Raw genomic sequence first — 22,194 nt, forward strand, 5'->3', positions numbered from 1 at the left:
GCGTGTGTGTAGCATTCTGTGTGAGTACTACCCTGACACGGTGATTTGCTTTGCTGATAACAACAGTCAATGTGTCAATAGACAGAACTAACAAAAAGAGGAGTAATGGGGGAATCGGAGAGACAGACAATTCACGAAATGGGACAAACACCAATTTGAGACTCTGCATGCAGAACTATCCTCCGTGTACACCAAATAATGCATGCGGTTTTATGGCGGTTTTGGAGCAGTGGCTGCTTCCCTGCTGAGCGGCCTTTCATGTTATGTCGATGTAGGACTCGTTTTTACTGTGGATATAGATACTTTTGTACCTGTTTCCTCCAGCATCTTCACAAGGTCCTTTGCTGTTGTTCTGGGAATGATTTGCACTTTTCGCCCCAAAGTACGTTCATCTGTAGGAGACAGAACGCGTCTCCTTCCTGAGCAGTATGATAGCTCGTTATCCCATGGTGTTTATACTTGCGTACTATTGTTGGTACAGATGAACGTGGTACCTTCAGGCATTTGGAAATTGCTCCCAAGGATGAACCAGACTTGTGGAGGTCTACAATTGTTTTTTCTGAGGTCTTGGCTGATTTCTTTTGATTTTCCCATGATGTCAAGCAAAGAGGCACTGAGTTTGAAGGTAGGCCTTGAAATACATGCACAGGTACACCTCCAATTGCCTCAAATTATGGCAATTAGCCTATCAGAAGCTTCTAAAGACATGACATCACTTTCTGGAATTTTCCAAGCTGTTTAAAGGCACAGTCAACTTAGTGTATGTAAACTTCTGACCCACTGGAATTGTGATACAGTGAATTATAAGTGAAATAATCTGTCTGCAAACTATTTTTGGAAAAAGGACTTGTGTCATGCACAAAGTAGATGTCCTAACCGACTTGCTAAAACTATAGTTTGTTAACAATAAATTTGTGGAGTGGTTGAAAAATGAGTTTTAGTGACTCCAACCAAGTGTATATATGTAAACTTCTGACTACAACTGTATGTTTCCCATGCCATAAAGCCCTTGAATTGAGAGAGAGAGAGACAGACAGACAGACAGACAGACAGACAGACAGACAGACAGACAGACAGACAGACAGAGAGAGACAGAGACAGGGAGAGAGAGAGAGAAAGAGAGAGAGAGACGGAGAGAGAGAGAGAGAGAGAGAGGGAGAGACAGAGAGAGAGAGAGAGACAGACAGACAGACAGACAGACAGACAGAGGGAGAGAGAGAGAGAGTCAGAGAGGCAGAGAGAGAGAGACAGACAGACAGACAGAGAGTGAGAGACAGAGAGAAAGACAGAGAGACAGAGACAGAGAGACAGAGAGTGAGAGACAGAGAGAGAGAGACAGAGAGACAGAGACAGAGAGACAGAGAGAGAGAGACAGAGAGACAGAGAGAGAGAGACAGAGAGAGAGAGACAGAGAGACAGAGAGAGAGAGAGAGACAGAGAGACAGAGAGAGAGAGACAGAGAAAGAGGAGAGGTGGAAGGAGGATTATGTTGGTGCAGTTCTGATCTGTTCTCCTACTGTGCCGGTTGGCTCTATAGGTCTATGTATCATCTGTCACTTCTTTAAGGTTAAACTGGGAAAAAGTATTCAAAATAACACTGAAGACAAGTACCAGCCAACAGGGTCACAGCAGCAGGCCAGACCTGACATTTCCAAAACCTCCTGTCTGATACACACACTCGTGTGTGTGTGTGTGTGTGTGTTTGTGTGTGTGTGTGTGTGTGTGTGTGTGTGTGTGTGTGTGTGTGTGTGTGTGTGTGTGTGTGTGTGTGTGTGTGTGTGTTCTATACTAACTCATGTGGACAGTTGGCTTGCATATACACGTTATGTATCCGTTTGTAACAAAATCATTTTTGATGTCAGCAAGCATTAAAAAATAGAAATATTAATCAAATTTAGTTTACTTTGTTTACTTACTATTTACTTTGTAAAATGCAAATGGTCAAATTGTTTACTTTGTCCTTCAAATGTACTCCCACTCTGTCCATTTACACAACCTCTGAAATATCAATGTCTAACCTCCTCTCTCTCTCTCCTCTGCTCCAGCCTCTCCTACATAATGTCTAACCTCCTCTCTCTCCTCTGCTCCAGCCTCTCCTACATCATGTCTAACCTCCTCTCTCTCCTCTGCTCCAGCCTCTCCTACATAATGTCTAACCTCCTCTCTCTCCTCTGCTCCAGCCTCTCCTACATCATGTCTAACCTCCTCTCTCTCCTCTGCTCCAGCCTCTCCTACATAATGTCTAACCTCCTCTCTCCCCCCTCCAATCCCAGTCCTTTCCATCGTCAGCCCATTGGCTGGCCTCCTCCTGCTCAATAGCCATGATGCTTAGCAGCTCTGTCGAGGTGCCCAGTCCCGGCCACGGCGGCATGTCCGGTCTCTCCGTGACGAGGGCGGCAGCGGTGGGGAACGTCGTCCGGTCCTCCAGTATCTCGGGAGCCGTGTACAGCCTGGAGAAGAGTCCCGGCAGCGGCGGTGGGCAGGGAGAGGCGGGAACGCTGACCGGGAACAAGAAGAGACGATCCAGCCTTGGAGCCAAGATGGTGGCCATTGTGGGGCTGTCGCAGTGGAGCAAGAGTACCCTGCAGCTCAACCAGCAAGGTCAGTTTCACTGTGGTCTCACTGTTTTCAACGGGTTGTTTTGTGAGTTGCTGACGGCCATTTTGGGGCAGTGGAGTTATAATAGAAGGAGGGTCCTGTTGCTCAACCAGCAAGGTGGGATTCAGTGTTGTTGCGTTGTAGTGGATTGGGGGGGGGGTTAGTTGTTGGAACGGTGGAGTTAGGCCCCTGTTGTTCAACAAACACCCTGTTGTTCAACCAGCAAGGTCAGTTTCACTCTGGTTTCTCTGTTTTCAACTGGTTGTTTTTTGAGTTGTTGACGGCCATTTTGGGGCAGTGGAGCTACAGTAAAAGAAGAGTCCTGTTGCTCAACCAGCAAGGTGGGAGAAATCACAGGCGAACACAGTACATTATTCTTATTGATGAGGTTGCTGTTCGTACTCGGGCTTGGATGAGCACTCTTCCTCACTTTCCATCGCTCATGTTTTCTCTCACATGTCTGGTTAATAATACTGTTGCATCTCCTTCCTTCCTTCCTTCCGTCATTCCATCCTTCCTTCCTTCCTTCCTTCCTTCCTTCCTTCCTTCCTTCCTTCCTTCCTTCCTTCCTTCCTTCCTTCCTTCCTTCCTTCCTTCCTTCCTTCCTTTCTTCCTTCCTTCCTTCCTTCCTTCCTTACTTCCTTCCTTACTTCCTTCCTTCCTTCCTTCCTATCCTCCCTCCCTCCTTACTTGCTTCCCTCCTTCCCTCCTTCCTTCCGTCCCTCCTTCCTTCCTTCCCTCCTTCCTTCCTTCCTTCCTTCCTTCCTTCCTTCCTTCCTTCCTTCCTTCCTTCCTTCATTCCTTCCTTCCTTCCTTCCTTCCTTCCTATGACCTCAGTCTACTCTCTCTTTCTCTTCTCCTTGTTGGGTAATACTGTACATGATATACTTCTGACCCCTACTTGTTCCCTCCTTCCTCTGCTTGGAATCTCTCACCATTCCTGCTAGGTCAGAGCAGAATCTCTCACCATTCCTGCTAGGTCAGAGCAGAATCTCTCACCATTCCTGCTAGGTCAGAGCAGAATCTCTCACCATTCCTGCTAGGTCAGAGCAGAATCTCTCACCATTCCTGCTAGGTCAGAGCAGAATCTCCATTCCTGCTAGGTCAGAGATTTTGTCACACTCTCTCTCCTTCTCTTTCTCTCCATCTCTCTCACTATCCATTTGTGAGAGGGAGGAGAAGAGAGGGAGGAGAAGAGTAGAGAGGGGAAGAGAGGGAGGAGAGCAGAGGGAGGAGAGCAGAGGGATGATAAGAACAGATGTAGGAGACCTTACAGTGAAATGTTTAATTACAAGCCCTTAAACAGTAATGAAGTTAAGAAAATTCCTAAAAATAAATGATTAAAGAGAAGCAGTAAAATAACAATAGCGAAGCTATATACAGGGTGTTACGGTACAGAGTCAATGTGGAGGCTATATACAGGGTATTATGGTACAGAGTCAATGTGGAGGCTATATACAGGGTATTATGGTACAGAGTCAATGTGGAGGCTATATACAGGGTATTACGGTACAGAGTCAGTGTGGAGGCTATATACAGGGTATTACGGTACAGAGTCAATGTGGAGACTATATACAGGGTATTACGGTACAGAGTCCATGTGGAGGCTATATACAGAGTGTTACGGTACAGAGTCAATGTGGAGGCTATATACAGGGTATTATGGTACAGAGTCAATGTGGAGTCTATATACAGGGTATTACGGTACAGAGTCAAGGTGGAGTCTATATACAGGGTGTTATGGTACAGAGTCAATGTGGAGTCTATATACAGGGTGTTACGGTACAGAGTCAATGTGGAGACTATATACAGGGTATTACGGTACAGAGTCAATGTGGAGACTATATACAGGGTATTACGGTACAGAGTCAATGTGGAGACTATATACAGCGTATTATGGTACAGAGTCAGTGTGGAGTCTATATACAGAGTATTATGGTACAGAGTCAGTGTGGAGGCTATATACAGAGTGTTACGGTACAGAGTCAATGTGGAGGCTATATACAGGGTATTATGGTACAGAGTCAATGTGGAGTCTATATACAGGGTATTACGGTACAGAGTCAAGGTGGAGTCTATATACAGGGTGTTATGGTACAGAGTCAATGTGGAGTCTATATACAGGGTGTTACGGTACAGAGTCAATGTGGAGACTATATACAGGGTATTACGGTACAGAGTCAATGTGGAGACTATATACAGGGTATTACGGTACAGAGTCAATGTGGAGACTATATACAGCGTATTATGGTACAGAGTCAGTGTGGAGTCTATATACAGAGTATTATGGTACAGAGTCAGTGTGGAGGCTATATACAGAGTGTTACGGTACAGAGTCAATGTGGAGGCTATATACAGGGTGTTACGGTACAGAGTCAATGTGGAGGCTATATACAGCGTATTATGGTACAGAGTCAGTGTGGAGTCTATATACAGAGTATTATGGTACAGAGTCAGTGTGGAGGCTATATACAGAGTGTTACGGTACAGAGTCAATGTGGAGGCTATATACAGGGTATTATGGTACAGAGTCAATGTGGAGTCTATATACAGGGTATTACGGTACAGAGTCAAGGTGGAGTCTATATACAGGGTGTTATGGTACAGAGTCAATGTGGAGTCTATATACAGGGTGTTATGGTACAGAGTCAATGTGGAGGCTATATACAGGGTATTATGGTGCAGAGTCAATGTGGAGGCTATATACAGGGTATTACGGTACAGAGTCAATGTGGAGGCTATATACAGGGTGTTACGGTACAGAGTCAATGTGGAGGCTACATACAGAGGGTACCGGTACAGAGTCAATGTGGAGGCTATATACAGGGTGTTACGGTACAGAGTCAATGTGGAGACTATATACAGGGTATTACGGTACAGAGTCAATGTGGAGGCTATATACAGGGTATTACGGTACAGAGTCAATGTGGAGGCTATATACAGGGAGTACCGGTACAGAGTCATTGTGGAGGCTATATACAGGTGTTACGGTACAGAGTCAGTGTGGAGGCTATTTACAGGGTGTTACGGTACAGAGTCAATGTGGAGACTATATTCAGGGTATTACGGTACAGAGTCAATGTGGAGGCTATATACAGGGTATTACGGTACAGAGTCAGTGTGGAGGCTATATACAGGGTATTACGGTACAGAGTCAATGTGGAGACTATATACAGGGTATTACGGTACAGAGTCCATGTGGAGGCTATATACAGAGTGTTACGGTACAGAGTCAATGTGGAGGCTATATACAGGGTATTATGGTACAGAGTCAATGTGGAGTCTATATACAGGGTATTACGGTACAGAGTCAAGGTGGAGTCTATATACAGGGTGTTATGGTACAGAGTCAATGTGGAGTCTATATACAGGGTGTTACGGTACAGAGTCAATGTGGAGACTATATACAGGGTATTACGGTACAGAGTCAATGTGGAGACTATATACAGGGTATTACGGTACAGAGTCAATGTGGAGACTATATACAGCGTATTATGGTACAGAGTCAGTGTGGAGTCTATATACAGAGTATTATGGTACAGAGTCAGTGTGGAGGCTATATACAGAGTGTTACGGTACAGAGTCAATGTGGAGGCTATATACAGGGTATTATGGTACAGAGTCAATGTGGAGTCTTTATACAGGGTATTACGGTACAGAGTCAAGGTGGAGTCTATATACAGGGTATTACGGTACAGAGTCAGTGTGGAGGCTATATACAGGGTATTACGGTACAGAGTCAATGTGGAGACTATATACAGGGTATTACGGTACAGAGTCCATGTGGAGGCTATATACAGAGTGTTACGGTACAGAGTCAATGTGGAGGCTATATACAGGGTATTATGGTACAGAGTCAATGTGGAGTCTATATACAGGGTATTACGGTACAGAGTCAAGGTGGAGTCTATATACAGGGTGTTATGGTACAGAGTCAATGTGGAGTCTATATACAGGGTGTTACGGTACAGAGTCAATGTGGAGACTATATACAGGGTATTACGGTACAGAGTCAATGTGGAGACTATATACAGGGTATTACGGTACAGAGTCAATGTGGAGACTATATACAGCGTATTATGGTACAGAGTCAGTGTGGAGTCTATATACAGAGTATTATGGTACAGAGTCAGTGTGGAGGCTATATACAGAGTGTTACGGTACAGAGTCAATGTGGAGGCTATATACAGGGTATTATGGTACAGAGTCAATGTGGAGTCTATATACAGGGTATTACGGTACAGAGTCAAGGTGGAGTCTATATACAGGGTGTTATGGTACAGAGTCAATGTGGAGTCTATATACAGGGTGTTACGGTACAGAGTCAATGTGGAGACTATATACAGGGTATTATGGTACAGAGTCAATGTGGAGACTATATACAGGGTATTACGGTACAGAGTCAATGTGGAGACTATATACAGCATATTATGGTACAGAGTCAGTGTGGAGTCTATATACAGAGTATTATGGTACAGAGTCAGTGTGGAGGCTATATACAGAGTGTTACGGTACAGAGTCAATGTGGAGGCTATATACAGGGTGTTACGGTACAGAGTCAATGTGGAGGCTATATACAGCGTATTATGGTACAGAGTCAGTGTGGAGTCTATATACAGAGTATTATGGTACAGAGTCAGTGTGGAGGCTATATACAGAGTGTTACGGTACAGAGTCAATGTGGAGGCTATATACAGGGTATTATGGTACAGAGTCAATGTGGAGTCTATATACAGGGTATTACGGTACAGAGTCAAGGTGGAGTCTATATACAGGGTGTTATGGTACAGAGTCAATGTGGAGTCTATATACAGGGTGTTATGGTACAGAGTCAATGTGGAGGCTATATACAGGGTATTATGGTGCAGAGTCAATGTGGAGGCTATATACAGGGTATTACGGTACAGAGTCAATGTGGAGGCTATATACAGGGTGTTACGGTACAGAGTCAATGTGGAGGCTATATACAGAGGGTACCGGTACAGAGTCAATGTGGAGGCTATATACAGGGTGTTACGGTACAGAGTCAATGTGGAGACTATATACAGGGTATTACGGTACAGAGTCAATGTGGAGGCTATATACAGGGTATTACGGTACAGAGTCAATGTGGAGGCTATATACAGGGAGTACCGGTACAGAGTCATTGTGGAGGCTATATACAGGTGTTACGGTACAGAGTCAGTGTGGAGGCTATTTACAGGGTGTTACGGTACAGAGTCAATGTGGAGACTATATTCAGGGTATTACGGTACAGAGTCAATGTGGAGACTATATACAGGGTGTTACGGTACAGAGTCAATGTGGAGGCTATATACAGGGTGTTACGGTACAGAGTCAATGTGGAGGCTATATACAGGGTATTAGGGTACAGAGTCAATGTGGAGTCTATATACAGGGTGTTATGGTACAGAGTCAATGTGGAGTCTATATACAGGATGTTATGGTACAGAGTCAATGTGGAGGCTATATACAGGGTGTTACGGTACAGAGTCAATGTGGAGGCTATATACAGGGTGTTACGGTTCAGAGTCAATGGGAGACTATATACAGGGTTTTACGGTACAGAGTCAATGTGGAGGCTATATACAGGGTATTACGGTACAGAGTCAAAGTGGAGGCTATATACAGGGTGTTACGGTACAGAGTCAATGTGGAGACTATATACAGGGGGCACCGGTACAGAGTCAATGTGGAGGCTATGTACAGGGTGGTACGGTACAGAGTCAATGTGGAGGCTATATACAGGGTGTTACGGTACAGAGTCAATGTGGAGGCTATATACAGGGTGTTACGGTACAGAGTCAGTGTTGAGGCTATATACAGGGAGTACCAGTACAGAGTCAATGTGGAGGCTATATACAGGGGGTACCGGTACAGAGTCAATGTGGAGGCTATATACAGGGGGTACCGGTACAGAGTCAATGTGGAGGCTATATACAGGGTGTTACGGTACAGAGTCAGTGTGGAGAATATAGACAGGGGGTACCGGTACAGAGTCAATGTGCTGGGCACCGGTTAGTCAAGGTAATTGAGGTAATATGTACATGTAGGTAGAGTTATTAAAGTGACTATGTATAGATAATAACAGAGAGTAGCAGCAGCGTGGGGGTGGGCAATGCAAATAGTCTGGGTAGCCATTTGACTAGATGTTCTGGAGTCTTATGGTTTGGGGATATAATCTGTTTAGAAGCCTCTTGGACCTAGACTCGGCGCTCCGGTACCGCTTGCCGTGCCGTGACAATTTTTAGGGCCTTCCTCTGACACCGCCTGGTATAGAGGTCCTGGATGGCAGGAAGCTTGGCCCCGGTCTCTCTCTCTCTCTCTGTCTCTCTCTCTCTCTCTCTCTCTCTCCCTCTCTCTCTCTCTCTCTCTCTCTCTCTCTGTCTCTCTCTCTCTCTCTCTCCCTCTCTCTCTCTCTGTCTCTCTCTCTCTGTCTCTCTCTCTCTCTCTCCCTCGCTCTCTCGCTCTCTCTCGCTCTGTCTCTCTCTCTCCCTCTCTCTCTCTCTCTCTCTCTCTCTCTCTCTCTCTCTCTCTCTCTCTCTCCGTCTCTCTCTCTCTCTCTCTCTGTCTCAGCAGCCACATGTCTGGCTCAGGGAGCTGTCGATGTCTAAAGGGAGTTTCCCCTGGTTTCTTCAATAGAGAGATCTAGAAGGTCTACATTTAGATATTCTCAGCTGCCAGAGGAACACAAAATCACATCCTCCTCTTCTCCCTCCTCCTTGTCTCCTCCTTTCCTTTCCTTTATTTTGTTAGAGCAGGTAGCCTAGTGGTTAGAGTGGAGTGGCGGCAGGTAGCCTAGTGGTTAGTTCAGGTAGTCTAGTGGTTAGAGTGTAGGGGCGGCAGGTAGCCTAGTGGTGGCAGGTAGCCTAGTGTTTATAGTGGAGGGGTGGCAGGTAGCCTAGTGGTTAGAGTTTTGGGACTGCAATTGAAAGGTTGCTCGATTGAATCCCTGAGTTGACAAAATACAAATCTGTCGATCTGCCCCCTGAACAGGCAGTTAACCCAGTGTTCCTAGACATCATTGTAAATAAGAATTTGTTCTTAACTGACTTGCCTAGTTAAATAAAGGTTTGCAGGGGGGGGGGGGGGGCATAGAGAGAGAAACAAACAAACAACCCAAGGCCCATTTCCATTAGTGAGGCCATTTTGATAAAGCTCTGTGGCATTTCTCTCTCTGCCAGGCTCTCGATGTGTGTAATTCATAAGAAACCAATCAGGGTGAGCGTTGCTGTAGAGGCTCCCAGTGACACAGGTGTGAGTGTTGACAAGGACTGAAAGGCTGGAGATCACTCTGACATGCTGACTGAGTTCGAATAAAAGACTGGAAGCTTCAAAAGGAAGCCAATGCTTGGAATCATTGTTCTTCCTCCGTCAACCATGGTTACCTACAAGGAAACACGTGCGGTCATTATTGCTTCGCACAAAAAGGGCTTCACAGGCAAGGATATTGATGCAGTAAGATTGCACCTAAATCAAACATTTATCGGATCATCAAGAACTTCATTGAGAGCGGTTCAATTGTTGTGAAGAAGGCTTCAGGGTGCCAAAGAAAGTCCAGCAAGCACCAGGACTCCTTAATTAAGTTAAGTTGATTCAGCTGCTGGATCAGGACACGACCAGTACAGAGCTTGCTCAGGAATGGCAGCAGGCAGGTGTGAGTGCATCTGCACGCACAGTGAGGCGAAGACTTTTGGAGGATGGCCTGGTGTCAAGAAGGGCAGCAAAGAAGCCACTTCTCTCCAGGAAAAACATCAAGTTCAGACTGATATTCTACAAAAGGTACAGGGATTGGACTGCTGAGGGGACTGGGGTAAAGTCATTTTCTCTGATGAATCACCTTTCCGATTGTTTGGGGCATCTGGAAAAAAGCTTGTCCGGAGAAGACAAGGTGAGCGCTACCATCAGTCCTGTGTCATGCTAACAGTAAAGCATCCTGAGACCTTTCATGTGTGGGGTTGCTTCTCAGCCAAGGGAGTGGGCTCACTCACAATTTTGCCTAAGAACACAGCCATGAATAAAGAATGCTACCAACACATTCTCTGAGAGCAACTTCTCCCAACCATCCAGGAACAGTTTGGTGACGAACAATAAGAAAGGGAGAGAGAGAGAGGAACGGAGAGAGAGAGAGAGAGAGGAGCGGAGAGAGAGAGAGAGAGAGAGAGAGAGAGAGAGAGCAGAGCAGAGGTCAGGATCAGAGCTCCTGCATTTTTCAGCATTTTCTTTCAAAAATATAGATTAGGAGTTAGATAAACTTGGATTTTTTGTCAGGAACACATACTGGATTCTACCCTCTACAACATAATCCCTACTTCAAATCAAAACTTAAAACCTACAACCTGATTTTGGACGGGTTTTGGCCGTCCCTCTAAACTTTCAGCTCATACAAGGAGAAGACTGATCAGAGATGCAGCCAAGAGGCCCATGATCACTCTGGATGAACTGCAGAGATCTACAGCTGAGGTGGGAGACTCTGTCCATAGGACAACAATCAGTCGTATATTGCACAAATCTGGCCTTTATGGAAGAGTGGCAAGAAGAAAGACATTTCTTAAAGATATCCATAAAAAGTGTCGTTTAAAGTTTGCCACAAGCCACCTGGGAGACACCAAACATGTGGAAGAAGGTGCTCTAGTCAGATGAAACCAAAATTGAACTTTTTGGCAACAATGCAAAACGTTATGTTTGGCGTAAAAGCAACAAAGCTGAACACACCATCCCCACTGTCAAACATGGTGGTGGCAGCATCATGGTTTGGGCCTGCTTTTCTTCAGCAGGGACAGGGAAGATGGTTAAAATTGATGGGAAGATGGATGGAGCCAAATACAGGACCATTCTGGAAGAAAACCTGACGGAGTCTGCAAAAGACCTGAGACTGGGACGGAGATTTGTCTTCCAACAAGACAATGATCCAAAACATAAAGCAAAATCTACAATGGAATGGTTCAAAAATAAACATATCCAGGTGTTAGAATGGCCAAGTCAAAGTCCAGACCTGAATCCAATCGAGAATCTGTGGAAAGAACTGAAAACTGCTGTTCACAAATGCTCTCCATCCAACCTCACTGAGCTCGAGCTGTTTTGCCAGGAGGAATGGGAAAATATGTCAGTCTCTCGATGTGCAAAACTGATAGAGACATACCCCAAGCGACTTACAGCTGTAATCGCAGCAAAAGGTGGCGCTACAAAGTATTAACTTAAGGGGGCTGAACAATTTTGCACTCCCAATTTTTCAGTTTTTGATTTGTTAAAAAAGTTTGAAATATCCAATAAATGTCGTTCCACTTCATGATTGTGTCCCACTTGTTGTTGATTCTTCACAAAAAAATACAGTTTTATATCTTTATGTTTGAAGCCTGAAATGTGGCAAAGGGTCGCAAAGTTCAAGGGGGCCGAATACTTTCGCAAGGCACTGTATCTGCACTCTGGACTGTGGTGAGACAACTTCAACAGGAGAAAGAGCAGAATCAGGAGAAGAACAGAGCACTGGAGAGGATCAGACTGCTGGAGGAGAGGGTGAGGGGGATGGAGGAGAGGGTGAGAGGGACGGAGGAGAGGGTGAGGGGGATGGAGGAGAGGTTGAGGGGGATGGAGGAGAGGGTGAGGGGGACGGAGGAGAGGTTGAGGGGGACGGCGTGTGACAGAGAACAACCCACTAGAGAGGTGGCCACCCCCACAGAGAAGCCAGCAGAACAGCCCACCTCAGCACCTGACAAAATTCCCGACACCACAGCAGAACAGTCCACACCAGACCCTGACCATAGAGTCGACATCACAGCAGAACAGACAAATGAAGAACCACAAGCCCAGCGGCTCTCACCCCCTCTGAGCACCCCCCCGTCAGCCACCCTGATATCCCTTCTGACAACCCCCTCACACCCACTGAGGACAAACACAAGACACAGATTGTACTACTTATGAACTCAAATGGGAAATATGTAGAAGAAAAAAAACTTTTTCCCAAACACAGTGTGTCTAAACTCTGGTGTCCAAACACCCAGCGCGCCCTCGACCTTCTGTCTGAAGACCAACTAGGTTCACCCAGCCACATAATAATACACACAGGCACAAACGACCTGAGAGCACAGCAGGAAAGGGTGGCCACAGCACTGAAGGGAGTGATTGAAAAGGCTTCTTCTACTTTCCCCAACGCACAAGTGGTTATCTCCACCCTGCTACAATACAGCGGGTAAACGCAAGTATTTCCCGTGACTGTGCCTCAAAACCAAATGTTTTCCTGGCCCACCACTCCACCCTGGACTTGAACAGCCTCAATGACCAGGTCCACCTCTACAAGGCAGCAGTGCCCAACTTTGCCAGGACTCTAAAGAACATCGCTCTGAAACTTATCCCCAACACTTCACACAGGAGCAACAGATCAATAGACACCCCACCCAGACCAGCGAGACACCCTCCCAGACCTGCAGGATCCCCCCCTGGACCCACGCCAAGAGGAATTACATCCAGACCACAGTACACCCAGACACATCCACACCCCCACACCAACCAATCAACACCCCCCCACGTCAACCATGCCCACACCCCATTTAGGCCCCCTCAGATCAGACCTATGCCACTCCTGCCCACCCCATGCACCCCCACCCCCGCAAAGAGGGCCTCAACATGGAAGCCACACATACGCCCAGGTAGTGAGCGGGCAAACAGTCCCAACCCCCACTCTCACACTCGCCCAAGCCAATGGCATGTACCAGATGCTCAGCAGGCTCTGCTCACACTTACTGGCCTGAGGCCAAACCACGACAAACAACATTGGACACTCTATGGAACAAAAAGCCTTCACTATATCATCCTGGAATATCCAAGGCCTGAGGTCATCTGCCTTTGGCCTAAAGAGCAGAAACCCGGACTTCACCAAAGAAATCGGTAATACAGACATTGTCATCCTGCAAGAAACCTGGTATAGAGGAGACGGACCCACTGGTTGCCCTCTAGGTTACAGAGAGCTGGTAGTCCCATCCACCAAACTACCAGGTGTGAAACAGGGAAGGGACTCAGGGGGTATGCTAATTTGGTATAGAGCAGACCTAACTCACTCCATTAAATTAATCAAAACAGGAACATTCTACATTTGGCTAGAAATTCAAAAGGAAATTATCCTAACAGAGAAAAATGTCCTCCTGTGTGCTACCTATATCCCCCCACTAGAATCCCCATATTTTAATGAAGACAGCTTCTCCATCCTGGAGGGGCAAATCAATAATTTCCAGGCCCAGGAACATGTACTAGTCTGTGGCGACCTAAATGCCAGAACCGGACAAGAGCCTGACACCCTCAGCACACAGGGGGACAAACACCTGCCTGGAGGTGACAGCATTCCCTCCCACATATGCCCCCCACAACTATGACAACATAACCAACAAAAACGGGTCACAACTCCTGCAGCTATGTCGCACGCTGGGTATGTACATAGTCAACGGTAGGCTTCGAGGGGACTCCTATGGTAGGTACACCTATAGCTCATCTCTTGGCAGTAGCACTGTAGACTACTTTATCACCTAAACCCAGAGTCTCTCAGAGCGTTCACAGTCAGCCCACTGACACCCCTATCAGACCACAGCAAAATCACAGTCTACTTAAACAGAGCAATACTCAATCATGAGGCATCAAAGCCAAAGGATCTGAGTAACATTAAGAAATGCTATAGATGGAAGGAATGCAGTTTGGAAACCTACCAAAAAACAATTAGACAACAACAAATTCAATCCCTTTTAGACAACTTCCTGGGTAAAACGTTCCACTGTAATAGTGAAGGTGTAAACTTGGCAGTAGAAAATCTTAACAGTATATTTGACCTCTCAGCTTCCCTACCAAATCTAAAAATCTCAAATAGAAAACCGAAGAAAATTAACAATAATGACAAATGGTTTGATGAAGAATGCAAAAATCTAAGAAAGAAATTGAGAAACCTGTCCAACCAAAAACATAGAGACCCGGAAAACCTGAGTCTACGCCTTCACTATGGTGAATCACTAAAACAATACAGAAATAAACTACGGAAAAAGAAGGAACAGCATGTCAGAAATCAGCTCAATGCAATTGAAGAATCCATAGACTCTAACCACTTCTGGGAAAATTGGAAAACACTAAACAAACAACAACACAAAGAATTATCTATCCAAATTATCTATCCAAAATGGAGATGTATGGGTAAACCACTTCTCCAATCTTTTTGGCTCTATAACAAAGAATAAAGAGCAAAAACATATACATGATCAAATACAGATCTTAGAATCAACTATTAAAGACTACCAGAACCCACTGGATTCTCCAATTACATTGAATGAGTTACAGGACAAAATAAAAACCCTCCAACCCAAAAAGGCCTGTGTTGTTGATGGTATCCTCAATGAAATGATCAAATATACAGACAACAAATTCCAATTGGCTATACTAAAACTCTTTAACATCATCCTTAGCTCTGGCATCTTCCCCAATATTTGGAGCCAAGGACTGATCACCTCAATCCACAAAAGTGGAGACAAATTTGACCCCAATAACTACCGTGGAATATGTGTCAACAGTAACCTTGGGAAAATCCTCTGCATTATCATTAACAGCAGACTCGTACATTTCCTCAATGAAAACAATGTACTGAGCAAATGTCAAATTGGCTTTTTACCAAATTACCGTACAACAGACCATGTATTCACCCTGCACACCCTAATTGACAACCAAACCAACCAAAACAAAGGCAAAGTCTTCTCATGCTTTGTTGATTTCAAAAAAGCCTTCGATTCAATTTGGCATGAGGGTCTGCTATACAAACTGATGGAAAGTGGTGATGGGGGTGAAACATACGACATTATAAAATCCATGTACACAAACAACAAGTGTGCGGTTAAAATTGGCAAAAAACCCTGTTAGACAGGGATGCAGCTTAAGCCCCACCCTCTTCAACATATATATCAACGAATTGGAGCGGGCACTAGAAAAGTCTGCAGCACCCGGCCTCCCCCTGCTAGAATCCGAAGTCAAATGTCTGCTGTTTGCTGATGATCTGGTGCTTCTGTCACCAACCAAGGAGGGCCTGGGCCCTGACAGTAAATCTCAGTAAGACCAAAATAATTGTGTTCCAAAAAAGGTCCAGTCACCAGGACCACGAATACAAATTCCATCTAGACACTGTTGCCCTAGAGCACACAAAAAACTATACATACCTCGGCCTAAACATCAGCGCCACAGGTAACTTCCACAAAGCTGTGAACGATCTGAGAGACAAGGCAAGAAGGGCATTCTATGCCATCAAAAGGAACATCAATTTCAACATACCAATTAGGATTTGGCTAAAAATACTTGAATCAGTCATAGAGCCCATTGCCCTTTATGGTTGTGAGGTCTGGCGTCCGCTCACCAACCAAGACTTCACAAAATGGGACATACACCAAATTGAGACTCTGCACGCAGAATTCTGCAAAAATATCCTCAGTGTACAACGTAGAACACCAAATAATGCATGCAGAGCAGAATTAGGCCGATACCCACTAATTATCAAAATCCAGAAAAGAGCCGTTAAATTCTATAACCACCTAAAAGGAAGCGATTCCCAAACCTTCCATAACAAAGCCATCACCTACAGAGAGATGAACCTGGAGAAGATTCCCCAAGCAAGCTGGTCCTGGGGCTCTGTTCACAAACACAAACACAAACACACAGAGCCCCAGGACAACAGCACAATTAGACCCAAACAAATCATGAGAAAACAAAAAGATAATTACTTGACACATTGGAAAGAATTAACAAAAAACAGAGCAAACTAGAATTCTATTTGGCCCTAAACAGAGAGTACACTGCGGCGGAATACCTGACCACTGTGACTGACCCAAAATTAAGAAAAGCTTTGACTATGTACAGACTCAGTGAGCATAGCCTTGCTATTGAGAAAGGCCGCCTTAGGCAGACATGGCTCTGAAGAGAAGACAGGCTATGTGCTCACTGCCCAAAAAATGAGATGGAAACTGAGCTGCACTTCCTAACCTCCTGCCCAATGTATGACCATATTAGAGAGACATATTTCCCTCAGATTACACAGACCAACAAAGAATTTGAAAACAAATCCAATTTTGAAAAACTCCCATATCTACTGGGTGAAATTCCACAGTGTGCCATCACAGCAGCAAGATTTGTGACTTGTTGCCACGAGAAAAGGGCAACCAGTGAAGAACACACACCATTGTAAATACAACTCATATTTATGCTTATTTATTTCATCTTGTGTCCTTTAACCATTTTTACAGTGTTACATGTATATAAATACTGTATATAATATATAATATGACATTTGTAATGTCTTTATTGTTTTGAAACTTCTGTATGTGGAATGTTTACTGTTAATTTTTTATTGTTTTTCACTTTCTATTTTCACTTTATATATTATCTACCTCACTTGCTTTGGCAATGTTAACACGTTTCCCATGCCAATAAAGCCCTTGAATTGAATTGAATTGAATTGAGAGAGAGAGAGAGAGAGAGAGAGAGAGAGAGGAACGGAGAGAGAGAGAGAGAGAGGAACGGAGAGAGAGAGAGAGAGACAGAGAGGGGTCACAGGGGAGAGACAGAGAGGGGTCACAGGGGAGAGAGAATGTCAGCGTCTCATTATTACAGTCTGTTGTTATTACCATACTATTGCCTTCAGGGCGGTGTGCTCTGTGTTCCTGTGTTGTATTCTGGCTATTTGCTGCTATTTTTCACCCAATTTAAACTGTTGTTTGGGTGCTGCTCCGTGGCTGATAACAACGAGTTAAGTATAACTATAAGAAACGTAAGATGTGTCGAATCATTTGTATCCAGCTCAGGGCTCCAGCTTTGCATTCGAGAAGAGGATCTTTTGTTGCTGAGATTTACATAAATTCACTGAAAACCCACTAATACACGGTTACATTAGCAGTGTTAGACGTTGCATCTTTTTGGCCGGCTAATAGCCACCGATTAAAAGAAACGTTATGGACTAAACGTTCAAATTGCTACAGGATTATTTTGCCAAAATTAAGACCGAACACCTGTAGACATTAGTGTCTTAAAATAATAACTAAATGAATAAAATGAATAATAATAAATAACCATGTGACTTCTGTCAACGCTGCTTCCCAGAGAGAGAGAGACGAGTCTAGTCTGCAGGGTTATTAAGTGTGGTAGTTATTAATAGACGGATCTGTCTGTCTCTCTGTCTGTCTCTCGCCCTCTGTCTGTCTCTCTGTCTCTCTCTCTCTGTCTCTCTCTCTCTCTCTCTCTCTCTCTCTCTCTCTCTCTCTCTCTGTCTCTCGCTCTCTGTCTGTCTCTCGCTCTCTGTGTGTCTCTCTGTCTGTCTCTCTCTCTCTCTCTCTCTCTTCCTCTCTCTCTCTCTCTCTGTCTGTCTCTCGCCCTCTGTCTGTCTCTCTGTCTCTCTCTCTCTGTCTCTCTCTCTCTCTCTCTCTCTCTCTCTCTCTCTCTCTCTCTCTCTCTCTGTCTCTCGCTCTCTGTCTGTCTCTCGCTCTCTGTGTGTCTCTCTCTCTGTCTCTCTCTCTCTCTCTCTCTCTCTCTCTCTCTCTCTCTCTCTCTGTCTCTCGCTCTCTGTCTGTCTCTCGCTCTCTGTGTGTCTCTCTGTCTGTCTCTCTGTCTCTCTCTCTCTGTCTCTCTCTCTCTCTCTGTCTCTCGCTCTCTGTCTGTCTCTCGCTCTCTGTGTGTCTCTCTGTCTGTCTCTCTCTCTCTGTCTCTCGCTCTCTGTCTGTCTCTCGCTCTCTGTGTGTCTCTCTGTCTGTCTCTCTCTCTCTCTCTCTCTTCCTCTCTCGCTCTCTCCTCCTCTGTCTGTCTCTCTGTCTCTCTCTCTCTCTGTCTCTCTCTCTCTCTCTCCTCCTCTGTCTCTCTGTCTCTCTCAATTCAATTCAAGGGGCTTTATTGGCATGGGAAACGTGTTAACATTGCCAGAGCAAGTGAAATAGATCATAAACAAAAGTGAAATAAACAATTCAAAACATTAACAGTAAACATTACACTCACATAAGTTACTAAATAAGAAAGACATTTAAAATGTCATATTATATATATATATATACAGTGTTGTAACAATGTACAAATGGTTAAAGTACACAAGGGAAAATAAATAAACATAAATATGGGTGTAACAGTTTTCTTGCGGTGAAGGAGAGGCGGACCAAAACGCAGTGTGGTTTCTATTCATGGTTCTTTAATGAAGAAAACTATACATGAACAGACTAACAAAAACAAGAAACGTGAAAACCTAAAACAGCCCTATCTGGTGCAAACACAGAGACAGGAACAATCACCCACCAAACACACAGTGATACCCAGGCTACCTAAGTATGATTCTCAATCAGAGACAACTAATGACACCTGCCTCTGATTGAGAACCATACTAGGCCAAAACATAGAAATACTCCAAAACATAGAAAAACAAACATAGACTGCCCACCCCAACTTGCGCCCTGATACCATACTAAATAATGACAAAACAAAGGAAATAAAGGTCAGAACGTGACAATGGGTTGTATTTACAATGGTGTTTGTTTGTTCTTCACTGGTTGAACTTTTCTCGTGGCAACAGGTCACACATCTTGCTGCTGTGATGGCACACTGTGGAATTTCACCCAGTAGATATGGGAGTTTATCCAAATCGGGTTTGTTTTCAAATTCTTTGTGGATCTGTGTAATCTGAGGGAAATCTGTGTCTCTAATATGGTCATCCATTTGGCAGGAGGTTAGGAAGTGCAGCTCAGTTTCCACCTCATTTTGTGGGCAGTGTGCACATAGCCTGTCTTCTCTTGAGAATATCTCTCTCTCTGTCTCTCTCTCTCTCTCTCTCTGTCCCTCTCTCTCTCTCTCTCTCTCTCTCTCTCTCTGTCTCTCCCCCTCTCTCTCTCTCTCTCTCTCTCTCTCTCTGTCTCTATCTCTCTGTCTCTCTCTCTCTCTCTCTCTCTCTCTCTCTCTCTCTCTCTCTCTCTCTCTCTCTCTCCCTTCCTTCTCTCCCTTCCTTCTCTCCCTTCCTTCTCCCCCTCTCTCTCTCTCGCCCTCCTCTCTCACCCTCCTTCTCTCTCCACTCTCCTCTTTTAAGTATGGACTCAGTGTCTGACACATAAAAGTAATATTTCTAAAAGCCTATCAGTTCTCCTGCAGTGTGGTTAGATGATGCTTCTCTACACACACACACACACACACACACACACACACACACACACACACACACACTGTTATATGAGGCAGGTCTACACCAGCTGTGATGGTCCATCTCATCTCTCTCACGTTGTCTCATCCCTTCCTTTGTTTCTCACTACCCTCCTGCTGTGAGTCTCCTATTTTCTCTGTCCATCCCTCTTCTATCGCTCCTCTCTTCATCTTCTCGTGTCTCTCTCTTTCTCTCTATCGCACAGTCTTTATCTTTTCTTGCCAAGCTTTCCTTTTGAGAGATCTCTCTTTCTCCCTCGTTATTTAGTCTATTCTTAGTGTGTTTTAACTGTAGCCGAGATCTAACCGAGCCTGTCGTAACCGAGCCTGTCATAAACGAGCCTGTCATCACCGAGCCTGTCGTCACCGAGCCTGTCGTCACCGAGCCTGTCGTCACCGAGCCTGTCGTAACCGAGCCTGTCGTAAACGAGCCTGTCGTAACCGAGGGTTATTCAGTGTGGTAGCAGAGAGCGTCTAGTCAGCAGGGTTATTCAGTGTGGTAGCAGAGAGACAGATCCGTCTAGTCAGCAGGGTTACTCAGTGTGGTAGCAGAGAGACAGATCCATCCCGTTCTGTGAGCTTGTGTGGCCTACCACTTCGCAGCTGAGCCGTTGTTGCTCCTAGACATTTCCACTTCACAATAACAGCACTTACAGTTGACCGTGGCAGCTCTAGCAGGGCAGAAGTTTGACGAAAGGTGCCACGTTGAAAGTCACTGAGCTCTTCAGTACGGGCCATTCTACTGCCATTGTTTGTCTATGGAGATTGCATGGATGTGTGCTCGATTTTATACACCTGTCAGCAACAGGTATGTCTGAAATAGCCGAATCCACTCATTTGAAGGAGTGCCCACATACTTTTGGCCATGTAGTGTATTTATTCATAATCAGATGAAATATCACAAGAGGTAAATAGCAATAATGTTAAAAACAATGTAAAAGAAGCATTTCCATGTCCCTGACAAACGGGAGAAATTGATCAGGGGGGATAGACCCATGTTACCATGACGACGTAGATGGCCTTTGCTGGGCTTTTGTTTCTGTTTACTCCTGCTGCCGCTTCTTCAACTCATCATAACTCATTTAACTCATCATAACTCATTTAACTCATCACATTTAACTCATCACATTTAACTCATCACATTTAACTCATCACATTTAACTCATCATAACTCATTTAACTCATCACATTTAACTCATCATAACTCATTTAACTCATCACATTTAACTCATCCTAACTCATTTAACTCATCACATTTAACTCATCACATTTAACTCATCATAACTCATTTAACTCATCATAACTCATTTAACTTATCACATTTAACTCATCATAACTCATTTAACTCACCACATTTAACTCATCCTAACTCATTTAACTCATCATAACTCATTTAACTCATCACATTTAACTCATTCTAACTCATTTAACTCATCACATTTAACTCATCATAACTCATTTAACTCATCACATTTAACTCATCATAACTCATTTAACTCACCACATTTAACTCATCCTAACTCATTTAACTCATCATATTTAACTCATCCTAACTCATTTAACTCATCACATTTAACTCATCATATTTAACTCATCATAACTCATTTAACTCATCATATTTAACTCATCCTTACTCATTTAACTCATCATATTTAACTCATCATAACTCATTTAACTCATCACATTTAACTCATCCTAACTCATTTAACTCATCATATTTAACTCATCATAACTCATCTAACTCATCATATTTAACTCATTGTTTCTTTAACTCATCATAACTCATTTAACTCATCATATTTAACTCATCCTAACTCATTTAACTCATCATATTTAACTCATCATAACTCATTTAACTCATCATATTTAACTCATCATAACTCATTTAACTCATCATATTTAACTCATTGTTAAAGGGTGATGACCCCAGACCAGGGTGATGAACCAGACCAGGGTGATAAACCAGGCCAGGGTGATGAACTAGGCCAGGGTGATGAACCAGACCAGGGTGATGATGAACCAGACCAGGGAGGTGATGAACCAGACCAGGGTGATGATGAACCAGACCAGGGTGATGATGAACCAGGCCAGGGTGATGAACCAGGCCAGGATGATGAACGAGACCAGGGTGATGCTCAACCAGGCCAGGGTGATGAACCAGACCAGGGTGATGAACCAGGCCAGGGTGATGAACTAGGCCAGGGTGATGAACCAGACCAGTGTGATGATGAACCAGACCAGGGAGGTGATGAACCAGACCAGGGTGATGATGAACCAGACCAGGGTGATGATGAACCAGACCAGGGTGATGATGAACCAGGCCAGGGTGATGAACCAGGCCAGGATGATGAACGAGACCAGGGTGATGCTCAACCAGGCCAGGGTGATGAACCAGACCAGGGTGATGAACCAGGCCAGGGT

The 22,194-nt window shown here is 44.5% G+C and overlaps 1 protein-coding gene across 1 annotated transcript in view; it reads left to right on the forward strand.

Moving 5' to 3' along the window:
- LOC110496903 (regulating synaptic membrane exocytosis protein 3-like) overlaps positions 1-22,194 on the forward strand; it is a 79,453-nt gene that overhangs the window by 14,453 nt on the left and 42,806 nt on the right. Inside the window, exon 2 of the mRNA XM_036953658.1 lies at positions 2,274-2,601. Within this exon, the coding sequence (XP_036809553.1) occupies positions 2,322-2,601 (280 nt within the window). The 5' untranslated portion in view covers positions 2,274-2,321. The remainder of the gene's footprint in view (positions 1-2,273; positions 2,602-22,194) is intronic.

The sequence above is a fragment of the Oncorhynchus mykiss genome, chromosome 18, assembly GCF_013265735.2.
Source record: "Oncorhynchus mykiss isolate Arlee chromosome 18, USDA_OmykA_1.1, whole genome shotgun sequence".
Classification (NCBI taxonomy): Eukaryota; Metazoa; Chordata; class Actinopteri; order Salmoniformes; family Salmonidae; genus Oncorhynchus; species Oncorhynchus mykiss.